Here is a 15016-nt window from a genome sequence, read left to right on the forward strand (position 1 = left end):
AATTGCAACATGCATGATGTGGTGAAAGGAACACAAAGGTCTCGAACCGTACGGGTCTGTGCTAAAATGGAGTCAATTTGTATTGACTGCTAGACCTGTGTTTTCACTCTGGTGATAACTTCCTTTCGTAAAAAAAAATTAATGTTATTTGAGTATTGACAACTGATGTCGTGTCACACCGTTTTGCACCTGGCTTAGCTGCCTATTGTCACTTTAGTGGTCACTGGTTACAGACTCTATATTGTATTCAGTCTAGACTCCATTTTGCATTCAGCTTAGTTTTGCCTCCATGTTAAAGTATTTTTCCGTGTAAACATGTTATGCAATGTGTTTTTTCCACTTCTATGTGTTTTTCTTCTCACCGAAGAGCCAGGGCTGGTACACAACATGTAATAGGTGAGCAGTTAGTACGATAAGGCCGTAACAAGCTAGTGTTTATGATAGGCAAGAGAACAGTTTGACCTTGAAAGGAGTGTCTCAGAATGATGGGCAGTTTCGACACATTCCTGTCAAGGTTTACCTAAACAAGCCAGTAATTGATATAAATACATGTACAGTAAAATCCATAAAAAATAAGTAACAATAAAAACATCATTCATTATTAACAATAAAAAACAATAAAATCTATCAGCGCGTTACCCAGAGCATACCTAAAATAAAACTACAGCAGTTTTAAAAAAATGCATTCGTATATACCATGCGGCCTCAAGAAACTTGCTAACTGTATGAATCAGAGTAACAGAAGTATCGCTCTTTTAACTCCTGAGGACTGGGACAAATTGCCTAAAACCCAACGTCTGACAAGCTGGACGAATCCACTTGCGACGAGGAAGGGTGTATGCTGAACAGAGGAACATAAAATGTTCAACGGTTTCCGGAACAGTTTTACAACATGGGCATAATATAATTTCCGTCGATAGCCTCCGGCTATTAACAAAAGCCAGTAGCGGTAAACACCCATAACGGAAGCGAACATACAAACTCTTCCCCAAAATATTGGGGATGAGATCTAAAATGGACTCAAACTCAGGGTACCATTTATAACCAAGAAAGGTATTGGTCAATCGTTTGTGTGATAAACCAAGGATGTAATTATTTCTGACATATGCTTTTTTCAAAAACAATCTATGGGCCTTCTCTAAATCCTGTGGGTTCTCCCAATAATTCCTAAGGCACAGGGTACAAAACCATTCGAAAACATGCCTGAACCATGGGATTGATGTCACATTGGGTCTGTTTAAAAGATCAGAAAGAGAATCCCTGTAGCTAACTAGCTGGGGTTGGGAATCCAAATTCTTACCCAAAAGAGTAGTGGTTTCAAAGCTATCACGTCAGAGATGCGATTGAAACCAAGATCCAAAAAAATGGGTATCAAGGGGGTACTGCCCGGGCACGCGAGTAATGCTCTGGCAAAATTGTTCTCACCCACTGCCTATTTAAAAGTCCTACAAGAGCCCCGCACTTCAGCGCCATAAGTATCAGCGTTCTGTGCTTTGGCTATATAAATCTTAATGGCCGGAGAAACTGCTTCTGTAGTTGTGCTCTTATAAAAATGCAGAATGGCCCCAGATCTATGTTGAAGAAGCGATACACTCTTGTTGATCTGATCTTCCCAAAGCAGTTTGTTAGAGATCCTCACACCCAGGTAATCTATTGAATTTACCTCCCCAGAGGAGCCCCAGCTAGAGTAACAGTACATCTCTTAGCAGAACGGGATCTAAGTACCATTAATTTGGTCTTACCAGCATTTAGTTCTAGCCCATAATCACTGCAGAAGGTCATGAACTTATCCACCATGATCTGGAGACCCAATGGGGTCTTAGAAATAAGGAGAGAGTCATCTGCAAAAAGCAATATAGGAATCATTTGATTATTCAAGGATGGAGCGTCGTTTTGGCAAAAGGACACAGCTTGTACCACCTCATTTATATATAAAGTAAATAAGGTGGGTGCCAAAACACACCCTCGACTAACCCCCCGTTGAATAGCAATAGGGTCTGTCAATTCACCCTGGTTGCCACACCTCACCTGAACATATGTGCCCTTGTGTAATCTTTGTAAGAGGTGGGTTATGTTTGGTGGAGTACTGTAAGGAAATGCCTCCTTGGCATGGTTACCCCCTGACTTTTTGCCTTTGCTGATGCTAAGTTTTGATTTGAAAGTGTGCTGAGGCCTGCTAACCAGGCCCCAGCACCAGTGTTCTTTCCCTAACCTGTACTTTTGTTTCCACAATTGGCACACCCTGACATCCAGGTAAGTCCCTTGTAACTGGTACCCCTGGTACCAAGGGCCCTGATTCCAGGGAAGGTCTCTAAGGGCTGCAGCACATCTTATGCCACCCTGGGGACCCCTCACTCAGCACAGACACACTGCTTACCAGCTTGTGTGTGCTGGTGAAGACAAAACGAGTAAGTCGACATGGCACTCCCCTCAGGGTGCCATGCCAACCTCACACTGCCTATGCAGTATACATAAGTCACCCCTCTAGTAGGCCTTACAGCCCTAATGCAGGGTGCACTATACCATAGGTGAGGGCATAAGTGCATGAGCACTATGCCCCTACAGTGGATAAGCAAAACCTTAGACATTGTAAGTGCAGGGTAGCCATAAGAGTATATGGTCTGGGAGTCTGTCATGCACGAACTCCACAGCACCATAATGGCTACACTGAAAACTGGGAAGTTTGGTATCAAACTTCTCAGCACAATAAATGCGCACTGATGCCAGTGTACATTTTATTGTAACATACACCCCAGAAGGCACCTTAGAGGTGTCCCTTGAAACCTTAACCGACTATCCGTGTAGGCTGACTGGTTTTAGCAGCCTGCCACACTAGAGACATGTTGCTGGCCACATGGGGAGAGTGCTTTGTCACTCTATGGCTAGTAACAACCCTGTACTGGGTGGAGGTGCTTCACACCTCCCCCTGCAGGAACTGTAACACCTGGCGGTGAGCCTCAAAGGCTCACCCCCTTTTGTTACAGCACCACAGGGCACTCCAGCTACTGGAGTTGCCCGCCCCCTCTGGCCACGGCCCCACTTTTGGCGGCAAGGCCGGAGGAGATAATGAGAAAAACAAGGAGGAGTCACTGGCCAGTCAGGACAGCCCCTAAGGTGTCCTGAGCTGAGGTGACTCTGACTTTTAGAAATTCTCCATCTATCAGATGGAGGATTCCCCCAATAGGGATAGGAATGTGCCCCCCTCCCCTTGGGAGGAGGCACAAAGAGGGTGTACCCACCCTCAGGGCTAGTAGCCATTGGCTACTAACCCCCCAGACCTAAACACGCCCTTAAATTTAGTATTTAAGGGCTCCCCAGAACCTAGGAACTGAGATTCCTGCAACCTAAGAAGAAGAGGACTGCTAAGCTGAAAAACCCTGCAGAGAAGACGGAGACACCAATTGCTTTGGCCCCAGCTCTACCGGCCTGTCTCCCCACTTCTAAAGACACTGCTCCAGCGACGCTTTCCCCAGGGACCAGCGACCTCTGAATCCTCAGAGGACTGCCCTGCTCTAGAAGGACCAAGAACTCCCGAGGACAGCGGCCCTGTTCACCAAAGACTCCAACTTTGAAACAAAGCAGCAACTTTGAAACAACTTGCGTTTCATGCCGGAAGCGTGAGACTTGCTACTCTGCACCCGACGCCCCCGGCCTCGACTTGTGGAGAACAATCACTTCAGGGAGGACTTCCCGGCGACTGCGAGACCGTGAGTAGCCAGAGTTGCCCCCCCTGAGTCCCCACAGCGACGCCTGCAGAGGGAATCCCGAGGCTCCCCCTGACCGCGACTGCCTGTTCCTCAGATCCCGACGCCTGGTAAAGACTCTGCACCCGCAGCCCCCAGGACCTGAAGGATCCGAACTCCAGTGCAGGAGTGACCCCCAGGAGGACCTCTCCCTTGCCCAGGTGGTGGCCTGCCTGCATCGCTGAAGAGACCCCTTGGTCTCCCATTGAAACCTATTGAAAACCCGACGCGTGTTTGCACACTGCACCCGGTCGCCCCCGTGCTGCTGAGGGTGTACTTTCTGTGCTGACTTCTCTCCCCCCCTGATGCCCTACTAAACCCCCCTGGTCTGCCCTCCGAAGACGCGGGTACTTACCTGCTGGCAGACTGGAACCGGGGCACCCCCTTCTCCATTGAAGCCTATGCGTTTTGGGCACCGCTTTGACCTCTGCACCTGACCGGCCCTGAGCTGCTGGTGTAGTAACTTTGGGGTTGCTCTGAACCCCCAACTGTGGGCTACCTTGGACCCAAACTTGAACCCCGTAGGTGGTTTACTTACCTGCAAAAACTAACAAACTCTTACTCCCCTTAGGAACTGTTGAAAATTGCACTAAGTGTCTAGTTTTAAAATAGCTATATGTGATTTATGTGAAAACTGTATATGCTATTTTGCTAATTCAAAGTTCCTAAAGTACCTACCTGCAATACCTTTCATTTGAAGTATTACCTGCAAATCTTGAACCTGTGGTTCTGAAAATAAACTAAGAAAATATATTTTTCTATACAAAAACCTATTGGCCTGGAATTGTCTCTGATTGTGTGTTCCTCATTTATTGCTTGTGTGTGTACAACAAATGCTTAACACTACTCCTTTGATAAGCCTACTGCTCGACCACACTACCACAAAATAGAGCATTAGAATTATCTCTTTTTGCCACCATCTTACCTCTAAGGGGAACCCTTGGACTTGGTGCATACTATTCCTTACTTTGAAATAGTTCATACAGAGCCAACTTCCTACAAGTACCAAATTTGATTTTATCTCTATTCGTTTTGTGGACAGTTTGTTAGTGAATAATCTTATTGACTTCGAACTGCGAATTTGTCATTTTAGAGAGTCCAGTGAAGTTGGTATTAGACTCAAATCCTCTCCACCCTCCGTAGGCCCACTCACAAATTATGAAGATGCAAATGGCAGGAAGGCTAACATTAGCCGCAGATGTGATCTGACTCCGACAGGAAATAGCTTGGATTTAATTCAGGGTACTGTCTGACTATCCACCGATACCAAGATAATAACATCTACTTGGAGCTCGGTGGGTGGGCTGGGGGTGTCTAATAACTCTGTCGGCCTTGGAGAAGCCCAGTGTCCTGGCTCTGACTGGGTCGCTCCTAGCAGGGGTCTGGCGGGTTGGTTTGAGGTTTTGAGAATTGAGTCTGATGACCACGGGAAGTTCAAGGCCTTGAGCTTAGCGATACAGGAACCAAAGCTGATGAATCGTTATTAATTATTTGCTTTGCATTGCATATATATCTATATCTCAATATATAATTGTTTGTATCCTTGCAAGTATATATTTGCTGTTTATAGATAGAAGACTTTTTATACATAGTCTCACGTTGTTGTTGCACATTTTGGAAGTACACTTGTTACTAATCAAACCTTCCTTCACGAACCTTGCAAGAAGCTATAATAAATGTCTTCTTCAGATTAAGAAGTGCATTCCAGAGAATCTTTTTGACTCCTTTGAGTGTGTATATTTTGGCTCAGTCAAAAGTAAACCAAAACAAATGCTCAATCTGTAATTGTAAATTGGTGCTAACTATGTGGGACTGGAAGGATTAGGCCACTGTATCCCAGACATGAAACGAAACAAGAAACCGGAGCCTGTTGCCTGAGGTGCCAACTGCAGTCCAGGCCTCTTTACAAACCTGTTGCTAAGCAACCGCTATCACCTGGCAGAAGCGATCGAAGCTCGGCTGTCTGTCAAAGGCATCAATCACAGACCAGTAAATACAGGCAGAGGTGAACTGAACAAAATACAGGAAGCGGGTTGTACAATCCTAGGTAATAAGAGCAGCCCAAAGGAAGGGAGACACTGAAGCCAAGAAATAGTAAGCAGTGGGCGGGCCCCAAGCCCTTTTTGGAAAAGATTGTGTCTCACAAGCAAGAGCGCATACCCTGTGCATGCTCCTGCAGGCTTGACCCTAAAAAAGTGTAAGGGCAAATCAAGTAAAAAGTATACTTTGTCTACTTCTGGTGCCTAAACCAGATAATCACAAAAACCTATTCTGATAGATGTTTCTAGACATGGATTCCTCACCTTTAGAATATCCCTTGACATCAGACTGGACCTGGAAGATTTTTCAGCTTAGCTCCCTTATACATGCAGTTTTATGTCGGACCCCCCTTATACGCCCTGGAAGTAATGGCTGGGTCCACATATATGCGCCACCCAGGTACGATGACAATGGTCCCTTTCTTTTATGTCATTTTTTTGGATCCAAAGCTAGCTCTTAACTTTTGCTCGTCAGTTTTTTCCTCTCAAAATTCTTCTCTAGTGTGGATTGAATGTCCTCTTCTAAAACTGCAGGGTTTAAACCTTGTGGGAACTGTCTCAAGCAGATATCTGTGACTAAGCCACACGTAGTTTTTGGGTTCTGACTACCACTCCACGTTGCACACCTCTGAAAACTGCAGGAAGTTGCATAGAACGTGCTCCCGCTCAATGTCTTGAGCAGAGTCCCGTTCTCACTCTTGGGCAGTTACTGTAATGTGTTATTGTTATGGCCTAAATCCCTTGATGAACCAAAGTCCACAGTGAAACATTAGAAGTCCAAGATAGCCTTGTCCCAGCTGTGCCACACTCCTTAGAAGTCTCGGGGACATCAAGGTATCCCTCAGTCTTGGTCTCTGTTGCCAACCGAGGAATCGATTCCATGGTTTATCCACGAGCCTCCTTAATTTCCACGGTTGTCCGTATGCTACAACAGATTGAGGTAATTAAAGAGACCATGTTACGAATCTGGCACCCTGACAGCTCCCTGTGGCGCACCTTTTGCGCCACAGGCCTCCAGTTGGGAAGCTACCAAGTGTATTTGCCCTCTGCACAGTCTCTGCATCTGGAACCCGCTTCAGGCTTAGCGCTAGAGTCGACTCCACAATCTGCCAGTTCCTGCCACATTGACGCTTCTGATGCTGGAAGCCTATGCACGTTGTACTCTCCTTCCAACTCTGACCGGAAACTGTCTCAACGTCTGCTGAATTCCCACCGCTAAACGCCTAGCCTAGTCCCAGTCCATTCGGACTCTGATAAAACAGTACCTTTGCCTAGGAGCCGTCCTTCAGCTGTCCAACAACTTTTCTGACCAGACTCTAGCCAGAATCAACCAGATTTTGGTGACGATGAGGATGAATTTCCCCCACAATCCGATGATGACAAATGTTATCCGAATCTACAAGAGGCAGTGGATTGGACATTAATTCCGACATAAAGTTAGGCCTTTTCCCTGGCCTCTCAACTGAAGAAACCACCCCATTTGTTGTAATCATTAAACTAGCAGATTAAGTCCTCAGGTTACAATTACTCTGAGATGAAAGCCAGCGTCAGCCCTGAAGAAGACTTACAATCTGGACACACCTTGTCTGAGCCCCGACTGACACACTCATGGGTACTTGGGTTAACTCCTGACACTGCTTCCTACTCACCTGGGCCTGATAAATCAGGCATTTACTATCAGGGTTAATCTCAGTTCGTTCCTTACCACTCCCCCCACCCCAAGAAAGAGTCGTGAGTGAATTGGAAAGAGGATATTCTCATTAGCTAGCTTCCCATTTCGGTCAGTCAGCACCAGCAGTTAGCTAGGTCGGTCTCCCATGCATTATGAGAGATGGTCACAGATTCTTGGTCCCAGAGGAATTCCGCGCCTACTTGGCGTAGACCAGTTGGTGTGGCTAGTATGTGGCTAAATCTGCAGTACTGTCGGGTCTGGACATGACAGACTGTTTCTGTAGAACAGTCAGGGCTGGTGTGGGGCTCCAGGGACATGCATGGGTAAGATCCATGGGCTTCTCGGGTAATATCCAGGTGTTGCTCATGGATAAGATCCATTGGCTTCTCTGGTAATATCCAGGTGTCGCTCAGGGAGAAGATCCATGGGCTTCTCGGATAATATTCAGGTGTCGCCCATGGATAAGATCCATGGGCTTCACAGGTAATATCCAGGTGTCACTCCTGGATAAGATCCATGGGCTTCTCTGGTAATATCCAGGTGTCGCTCATGGATAAGATCCATGGGCTTCTCGGGTAATATCCAGGTGTCGCTCATGGATAAGATCCATGGGCTTCTCAGGTAATATCCAGGTGTCGCTCATGGAGAAGATCCATGGGCTTCTCGGATAATATTCAGGTGTCGCCCATGGATATGCCTTTTGACAGGTCTCACCTGTTTGACAAGATGCTAGTCCGTCCTAGAGCCCTCAAAGAAGTAAAGCCGTAGCACGTTCCCTTGGTTTTTCCCCACCCTAAAGGCAGTGTCCCCAATAATTTTACCCCTTTGTGGCTTCGCCAGAGGCTTCATTTATAGGCAACACCGAGGGCCACTACGCTAAACCCAGGCACCCCAGTCCTGTCGAGGAAGCTGGCAGCATCCAGGTGCGCAAGGACAGTGAACCTCCCAGCCGCCTCCCCACCACCCCACCGCTCCAGCAGCAGCCTCCAGGCAGCATTAGTTGCCCATAGCGCCATTGCGAGGGTTGTATTCTAGGCCGAGGAGTGAAACTGTTGGGTATTGTTTTGATTTCAGCCTGGTTGTGTCCCCTTTCTTTACGTGCTTCTCTCGAGGCACCACTTTGTCAGCAGTTTGCTTGACCGGGAGGCATGAATCTTTCTTCTCTAGAAGGGAGGTTAAGCCCCTTCACGTTAAGAGACAATGCACGAAATGTAGAATTGGTGTACAAGGCTGGTGTGAGTTTGATTGGATGGTGTTCGCTTGTATAACAAAACTGCCCCTAACTCTGTGATAACCTTAACGTGAAAAATTCCCCCACTTCCGACCTTTACTTCTGCCCATCTTTGTGTGTCTGCCGTGCTCGAGTCCTCAGATCTTTTTCCGGATGGAAGTCTTTTCAAGAAAGATCTTACTGTATCTAGTTTGCTTGTCCAGTTTGTCACGTTGCTGCTTGGGCTACAGTCTCTTCCTGGTATTGCCCATGTTCCAGGAGATGCTCATGTAGCTCCTACTCAGGGGACCTCCCTCTCTTTGATTTCTCTGCCGGTTTCTACAGTGCTTCCTGGCAGCTTTGGGGATCTTGTCGGTCCTCCCGGACCTCGCGCCTCTTTCAGCGACGCCATCACCGACTTCATCTCCCCGCACGCCCTCGCCTCACCGGACTACATCCTCCTAGGCGACCTCAACTTCCATCTGGAACAAAACAACGACCCCAACACCACCACCCTGCTCGACAACCTCGCCAACCTCGGCCTCAAACAACTGGTGAACACCGCCGGACACACGCTCGACCCTATCTTCTCCGCCAGCAAACACGTCTTCTTCAGCCACACCTCTGCCCTACACTGGACCGACCACAGCTGCGTCCACTTCACATTCCGACGCGAGACCTCCCACCTCCGCACTCAACCCATCCCTCGTCGACAGTGGAACAAGATCCCTGAAGAGCAACTCTTCTCCGCTCTCGCCGCCAACCAACCCACCCTCACCACCGACCCCAACGACGCAGCTCTCAACCTCACAAACTGGATCTCCAACTGCGCTGACAACCTTGCTCCCCTCAAACGCACGCATCGACAGACCAACACCAAAAAACCTCTCTGGTTCTCTGACACCCTCAAAGAATCAAAGAAAACTTGTCGTGCCCTTGAGAAGGCCTGGCGCAAGGACCACACCGCTGACAACATGACCGCCCTCAAGAACGCTACACGCGAACACCACCACCTGATCCGCACTGCCAAAAGGAACTTTTTCACCGACAGACTAGACAAAAACAGCCACAACAGCAGAGAACTCTTCAGCATCGTCAAAGAGTTCTCCAACCCCAGCGCCAGCGCCAACGCCGTCACGCCCTCACAGGATTTGTGCGAATCCCTCGCCACTTTCTTCCATCGCAAGATCAGCGACCTCCACGACAGCTTCGGACACCAGACCCAACCATACACCACTGAACCCGCTTCCCCGGACATCACCCTCAACAACTGGACCCACATCAACACAGAAGAAACCAAATCCATCATGAACTCTATCCACTCCGGCGCCCCTTCGGACCCCTGCCCGCACTTCATCTTTAACAAAGCCGACGACATCATCGCCCCGCACCTCCAGACCGTCATCAACTCTTCTTTTTCTTCTGCTACCTTCCCCGAATGCTGGAAGCACGCTGAAGTCAACGCCCTTCTAAAGAAACCTACGGCTGACCCAAGCGACCTGAAAAACTTCCGCCCCATCTCTCTTCTACCTTTCCCAGCCAAGGTAATAGAAAAGACCGTCAACAAACAGCTGACCACCTTCCTGGAAGACAACAACCTGCTCGACCCTTCACAAACCGGATTCCGAACCAACCACAGCACGGAAACCGCCCTCATCTCAGTCACAGACGACATCAGAACCCTGATGGACAACGGTGAAACAGTCGCCCTCATTCTCCTCGACCTCTCGGCTGCCTTTGACACCGTCTGTCACCGCACCCTAATCACCCGCCTACGCTCCACCGGGATCCAAGGCCAGGCCCTGGACTGGATCGCCTCCTTCCTCGCTAACCGCTCCCAAAGAGTTTACCTCCCTCCGTTTCGCTCAGAACCCACCAAGATCATCTGCGGCGTACCTCAAGGCTCATCGCTCAGCCCGACACTCTTCAATGTCTACATGAGCCCCCTCGCCAACATCGTACGCAAGCACGACATCATCATCACCTCCTACGCCGACGACACCCAACTTGTACTCTCCCTCACCAAGGACCCCGCCAGCGCCAAGACCAACCTACAAGAGGGTATGAAGGACGTCGCAGATTGGATGAGGCTCAGCCGCCTAAAGCTGAACTCTGAAAAAACGGAAGTCCTCATCCTCGGCAACACCCCGTCCGCCTGGGACGACTCCTGGTGGCCCACGGCCCTCGGCACCGCACCGACCCCCGCAGACCACGCCCGCAACCTCGGCTTCATCTTGGACCCTCTTCTCACCATGACCAAGCAAGTCAACGCCGTGTCCTCCGCCTGCTTCCTCACTCTCCGCATGCTCCGCAAGATCTTCCGCTGGATCCCCGCCGACACCAGAAAAACCGTGACCCACGCCCTTGTCACGAGTCGCCTGGACTACGGCAATACCCTCTACGCCGGGACGACCGCCAAACTCCAAAACCGCCTGCAACGCATCCAAAACGCCTCGGCCCGCCTCATCCTCGACGTACCCCGCAACAGCCACATCTCCGCACACCTGAGACACCTGCATTGGCTCCCAGTCAGCAAAAGGATCACCTTCCGTCTTCTCACCCACGCACACAAAGCCCTCCACAACAAGGGACCGGAATACCTCAACAGACGCCTCAGCTTCTACGTCCCCACCCGCCCCCTCCGCTCCGCTGGCCTCGCACTTGCTGCCGTCCCTCGCACCCGCCGCTCCACGGCGGGTGGGAGATCTTTCTCCTTCCTGGCGGCCAAGACCTGGAACTCCCTCCCCACCAGCCTCAGGACCACCCAGGACCACTCCGCTTTCCGGAGACTCCTAAAGACTTGGCTGTTCGAGCAGCGATAACCCCCCCTTTCCCCCCTAGCGCCTTGAGACCCGCACGGGTGAGTAGCGCGCTTTATAAATGTTGATGATTTGATTTGATTTGTCGTAAGAGTTTGGACCCTTCTTGTGGTGATGCCGTGTGATGTATGGTGGGGCCCAACTGAACGTCCGTCCCACATAGGAACATCTATTTGAAGCAGATTTCGTGTTGTTCAGCGCCCGATCATTGGTCTCCGTAACTTCTGCTTTTCCCTTGTGAGGGTGCGCGGCAGAATAACTGAGCTATCTTTGTAAACCACTGGGGCTTGCTTCCTGGCCTCTCTGCTTATTTGTTTCTTTTGTGAGTTGGGTGTTGCCATTTTAACAAGTATGTCTAGTGGTTTCCTGTTCCTGGATGTCTCGAGCCCATCTCATCAGCTCTTTTCATCGGGATCAGTTCCGGCTCTTTGAAGCGTGGTACATGACCAGAGATTCCGTGGACGTGTGATGCTATCTCTGGCCGGTCGTGCAGGTTTTCAAAGCTTCCTTAGTCAGGCCGAGGTGTCCCTTTCTGTGCGCGGGTGGGGTCTGAGTGACTCCTTCAGTCTCCCTCTTTAGGCCTTTCCTTGGCTAGAATCTATTTGCCATGATTGTTTATCGCAGTGTGTAGCTTGTTGTATGCACAAGGCAGCACTCACATTTGTAACCTAAAAACTGCCTTTTTAGTTGTCATCACATCATTATGTAGTTGGCGACTGGAACTACTCACAGCACGAGAACCCTATTTAAGAATCCACAAAAACTAAATGAAGTTGAGGACAAAGCAAGTTTCTGCCCAAGGTGGTTTCAAGCATCCACATTCCCAGTCTGTGCAGTTACCAGCCTCACTCTACATAGTAGATGCCAGAGGCCTTGTTACATAGTGTTTGCAGGAAACAAAACCAATCACAAAGGGGAGCCGTACACCGGTATTTTGCAGGATGGCAGGAAGAGTGTGGGTGAAAACCAAAGGCTCATTCTACAAGGAAAAGGGAGCAGTGATGTCTTTTCTTGCCGGTGTGTCTATTATTGACACCTGTGCAGCAGGCATATGTACATGTACATTCCTTCATGAGACATGTATGTGAAACAGGCTGGACAGAGAGTGCTGAGCACTGGTTTGCGAAAACACGCTCATCTGAAGCCAGCCTCCTAGCAACGGAGGACACCACTAATAATGCACCGCAGGTACATCCAGAGCATTTCCCAAGATGCGAAACTACTCCTAGAAGTAGTTAACCTTTGTTTGTGGGCTTTGTTAGCTGCCCAGCGCTAGTTTGTGGCTCTCTGCTGATGAACAGTGTGTTCTGAGCTCTCTTCTGTGAGGAACAGGAGTTTCCGGATTCCTGTGGTTGGTGTTAGTTGATTCTTTAGCCAGTAATGAGGGTTTACCTGTGATGGTGAATGTGGTTTGTGTACCTCGGGGCTGCGGCAAGAGCAGGATTTCTATCATTTACCAATTTTCAGCCTCGCGTGAGCATTGTTTGTTTTTAATTTTGTTGAGTATTAAATATTTACAGTGTTGATCTTCTTGATTTTTAGACCATAGATGGGATTAACCCCTTGCAGCAGTGCATGGAATTTGCTGGTAAGTGTTCTTGTTCTTTAACTCTTATTTCATAGTGTCCCTAAAATGATGTTATAACTACTGATGGCACCAGTTTGGCAATGTTTATTTATTCTGTCGTTTCCTAAGATTTAATACATTTGTACCTCAGCTCACTTACTGCTCATATGACTACATAACGAGTGGGGGGGGAGGTGGAATATCTTCTGGTCCTTTCTTTTCTTCTCATGCTCCGTTTAGTTTCAGATTAAATATTTGCTCCAGGTCAAATAGCTCCCATTTTCTTCTACCCTGAGGGCCAAGCAATCCTGAGGCACAGGCCTCAGAGTAAAGCTGAGGTAAGACATCCTCTATGCACTGCAGTAGTAAAGCTATCCCGAAGACCCCTTTCCAACCACATCCATGAGTCTGCCTACTACATGTCCCAAACTCTCAGGGATCGGGTTCCTCTTTGTCATGTGATTGCAGATTTTGTGATTTGCATTGGCTCAGCATTGTCGCGCTCACCTGGCGGGTAGATTGGAGCTCCAGCCATTGGACATGGCTGTGAGGACCGCAGTCGGCTGGCCTTGGGTTGTAACTTGCATGAGTGGTGGTGACCAATGAATGGGAAGGGGGACACAAACTCTGATTATTTTGTCCCTGTGTGTTATCGCTCCTTCTGAATATGGCCACCTTTATTTATTCCGCACAGAAATCAAAATGTGGCTGCCTCGCAGGATGTTAGAGCTATTTCCATGACCAGACCATACATAATCACAAAAATTATTGATCCTCAGAGCAACTTAATTCATACACATATATCTGAGAGTGCACAGACATTTCTACAACATTACGCTACAATCAGTGTAGAATCGAAGGGTCCTGGCTCAGCTATCGAGGGCTGGATGGCAAAAGTTCAGATCCCACTCTAAGGTCAGAACAGAATGGCCGTCCTCATTGCGCCTGTACCTCTGCAGGAAGTGCAGTTAGACATTACATCCGCGGTTAACACCAAAGCCTGCGGGAAGGATGGATTGCCGGCAGAAACCTACAAGGGTTTTGCAGAGCAACTACCTCCATTTCTGATATGTATTTTGAATCAAATCCTCCAGGATGGCCCCATACCGGGCTCGTTCACTGACTTGGTGGTCGTCGACTTTCTTAAAAAAGACAATCCTGCTGACGATCCGAATTCATATCGCCCATAAGCCTTTGAAATAGCGACTACAAACTTTATGCAAAGATATTGGCCACTAGGATCTCCTCTGTAGCATCATCATTCATACATGGGGATCAAAACGGGTTTATACCTGGGAAGTTAATGGCGTCAAATACACATTTTTTTTTAGTTCAAGTGATTTACTTTTTTCCAGTCAGAAGCTGAGAGCTGCCGCAATAATCCTTGACGCAGAAAAGGCATTCGATTTGGTCGAATGGGGACTCCTCTTTGACATACTGCGCAAATTTGCATCTCCAGATAAGTTTGCTAGCTTGTTAAGCAAACTGTATTACGGGGCCAAAGCTTCCATATTTATAAACAACCTCTCGGCAGGGGATCTAGTAGTCAAGCTTGGGCCTCGGCAAGGATGCCCAATGTCCCCAGTTTTATGTGCAATGTTCATAGAGCCCTGGGCTTGTGCTGAATGTCAGGATCCAGCTATTCGTTCCCCTTTCATAGGTGCTTCCAAGCATAAGCTGTATGCAGATCATATTGTATTCTATTTGGCGGTAAATATTCAGTATGCCTTTCATAAAATCACGTAATTTGCGGTTTTAGGGGGGGATGTAAAATCAAGCGGCCAAGTCCGAAGTTCTGTTGTTCAGTTGTTTGGCTGAGATTCTTCCCGTAGTTATGTCCGCATCTTTTCAAGCCAGGCTCCCCATGAGGTATTTCGGGGTTGAGCTTACATTGGGCTATGCCGATCTTTATAATCTTAATCATAAATCCTTACTAGATACATCATGGGTGTTGCTTCAGCGATGG

At 48.4% G+C, this 15016-nt stretch overlaps 1 protein-coding gene across 1 annotated transcript in view; it reads left to right on the top strand.

Moving 5' to 3' along the window:
- TTC31 (tetratricopeptide repeat domain 31) overlaps window positions 1–15016 on the top strand; it is a 165111-nt gene that overhangs the window by 123930 nt on the left and 26165 nt on the right. Inside the window, exon 9 of the mRNA XM_069205761.1 lies at window positions 13026–13071. Within this exon, the coding sequence (XP_069061862.1) occupies window positions 13026–13071 (46 nt within the window). The remainder of the gene's footprint in view (window positions 1–13025; window positions 13072–15016) is intronic.

Source organism: Pleurodeles waltl, chromosome 1_1 (assembly GCF_031143425.1).
Source record: "Pleurodeles waltl isolate 20211129_DDA chromosome 1_1, aPleWal1.hap1.20221129, whole genome shotgun sequence".
NCBI classification, from domain to species: Eukaryota; Metazoa; Chordata; class Amphibia; order Caudata; family Salamandridae; genus Pleurodeles; species Pleurodeles waltl.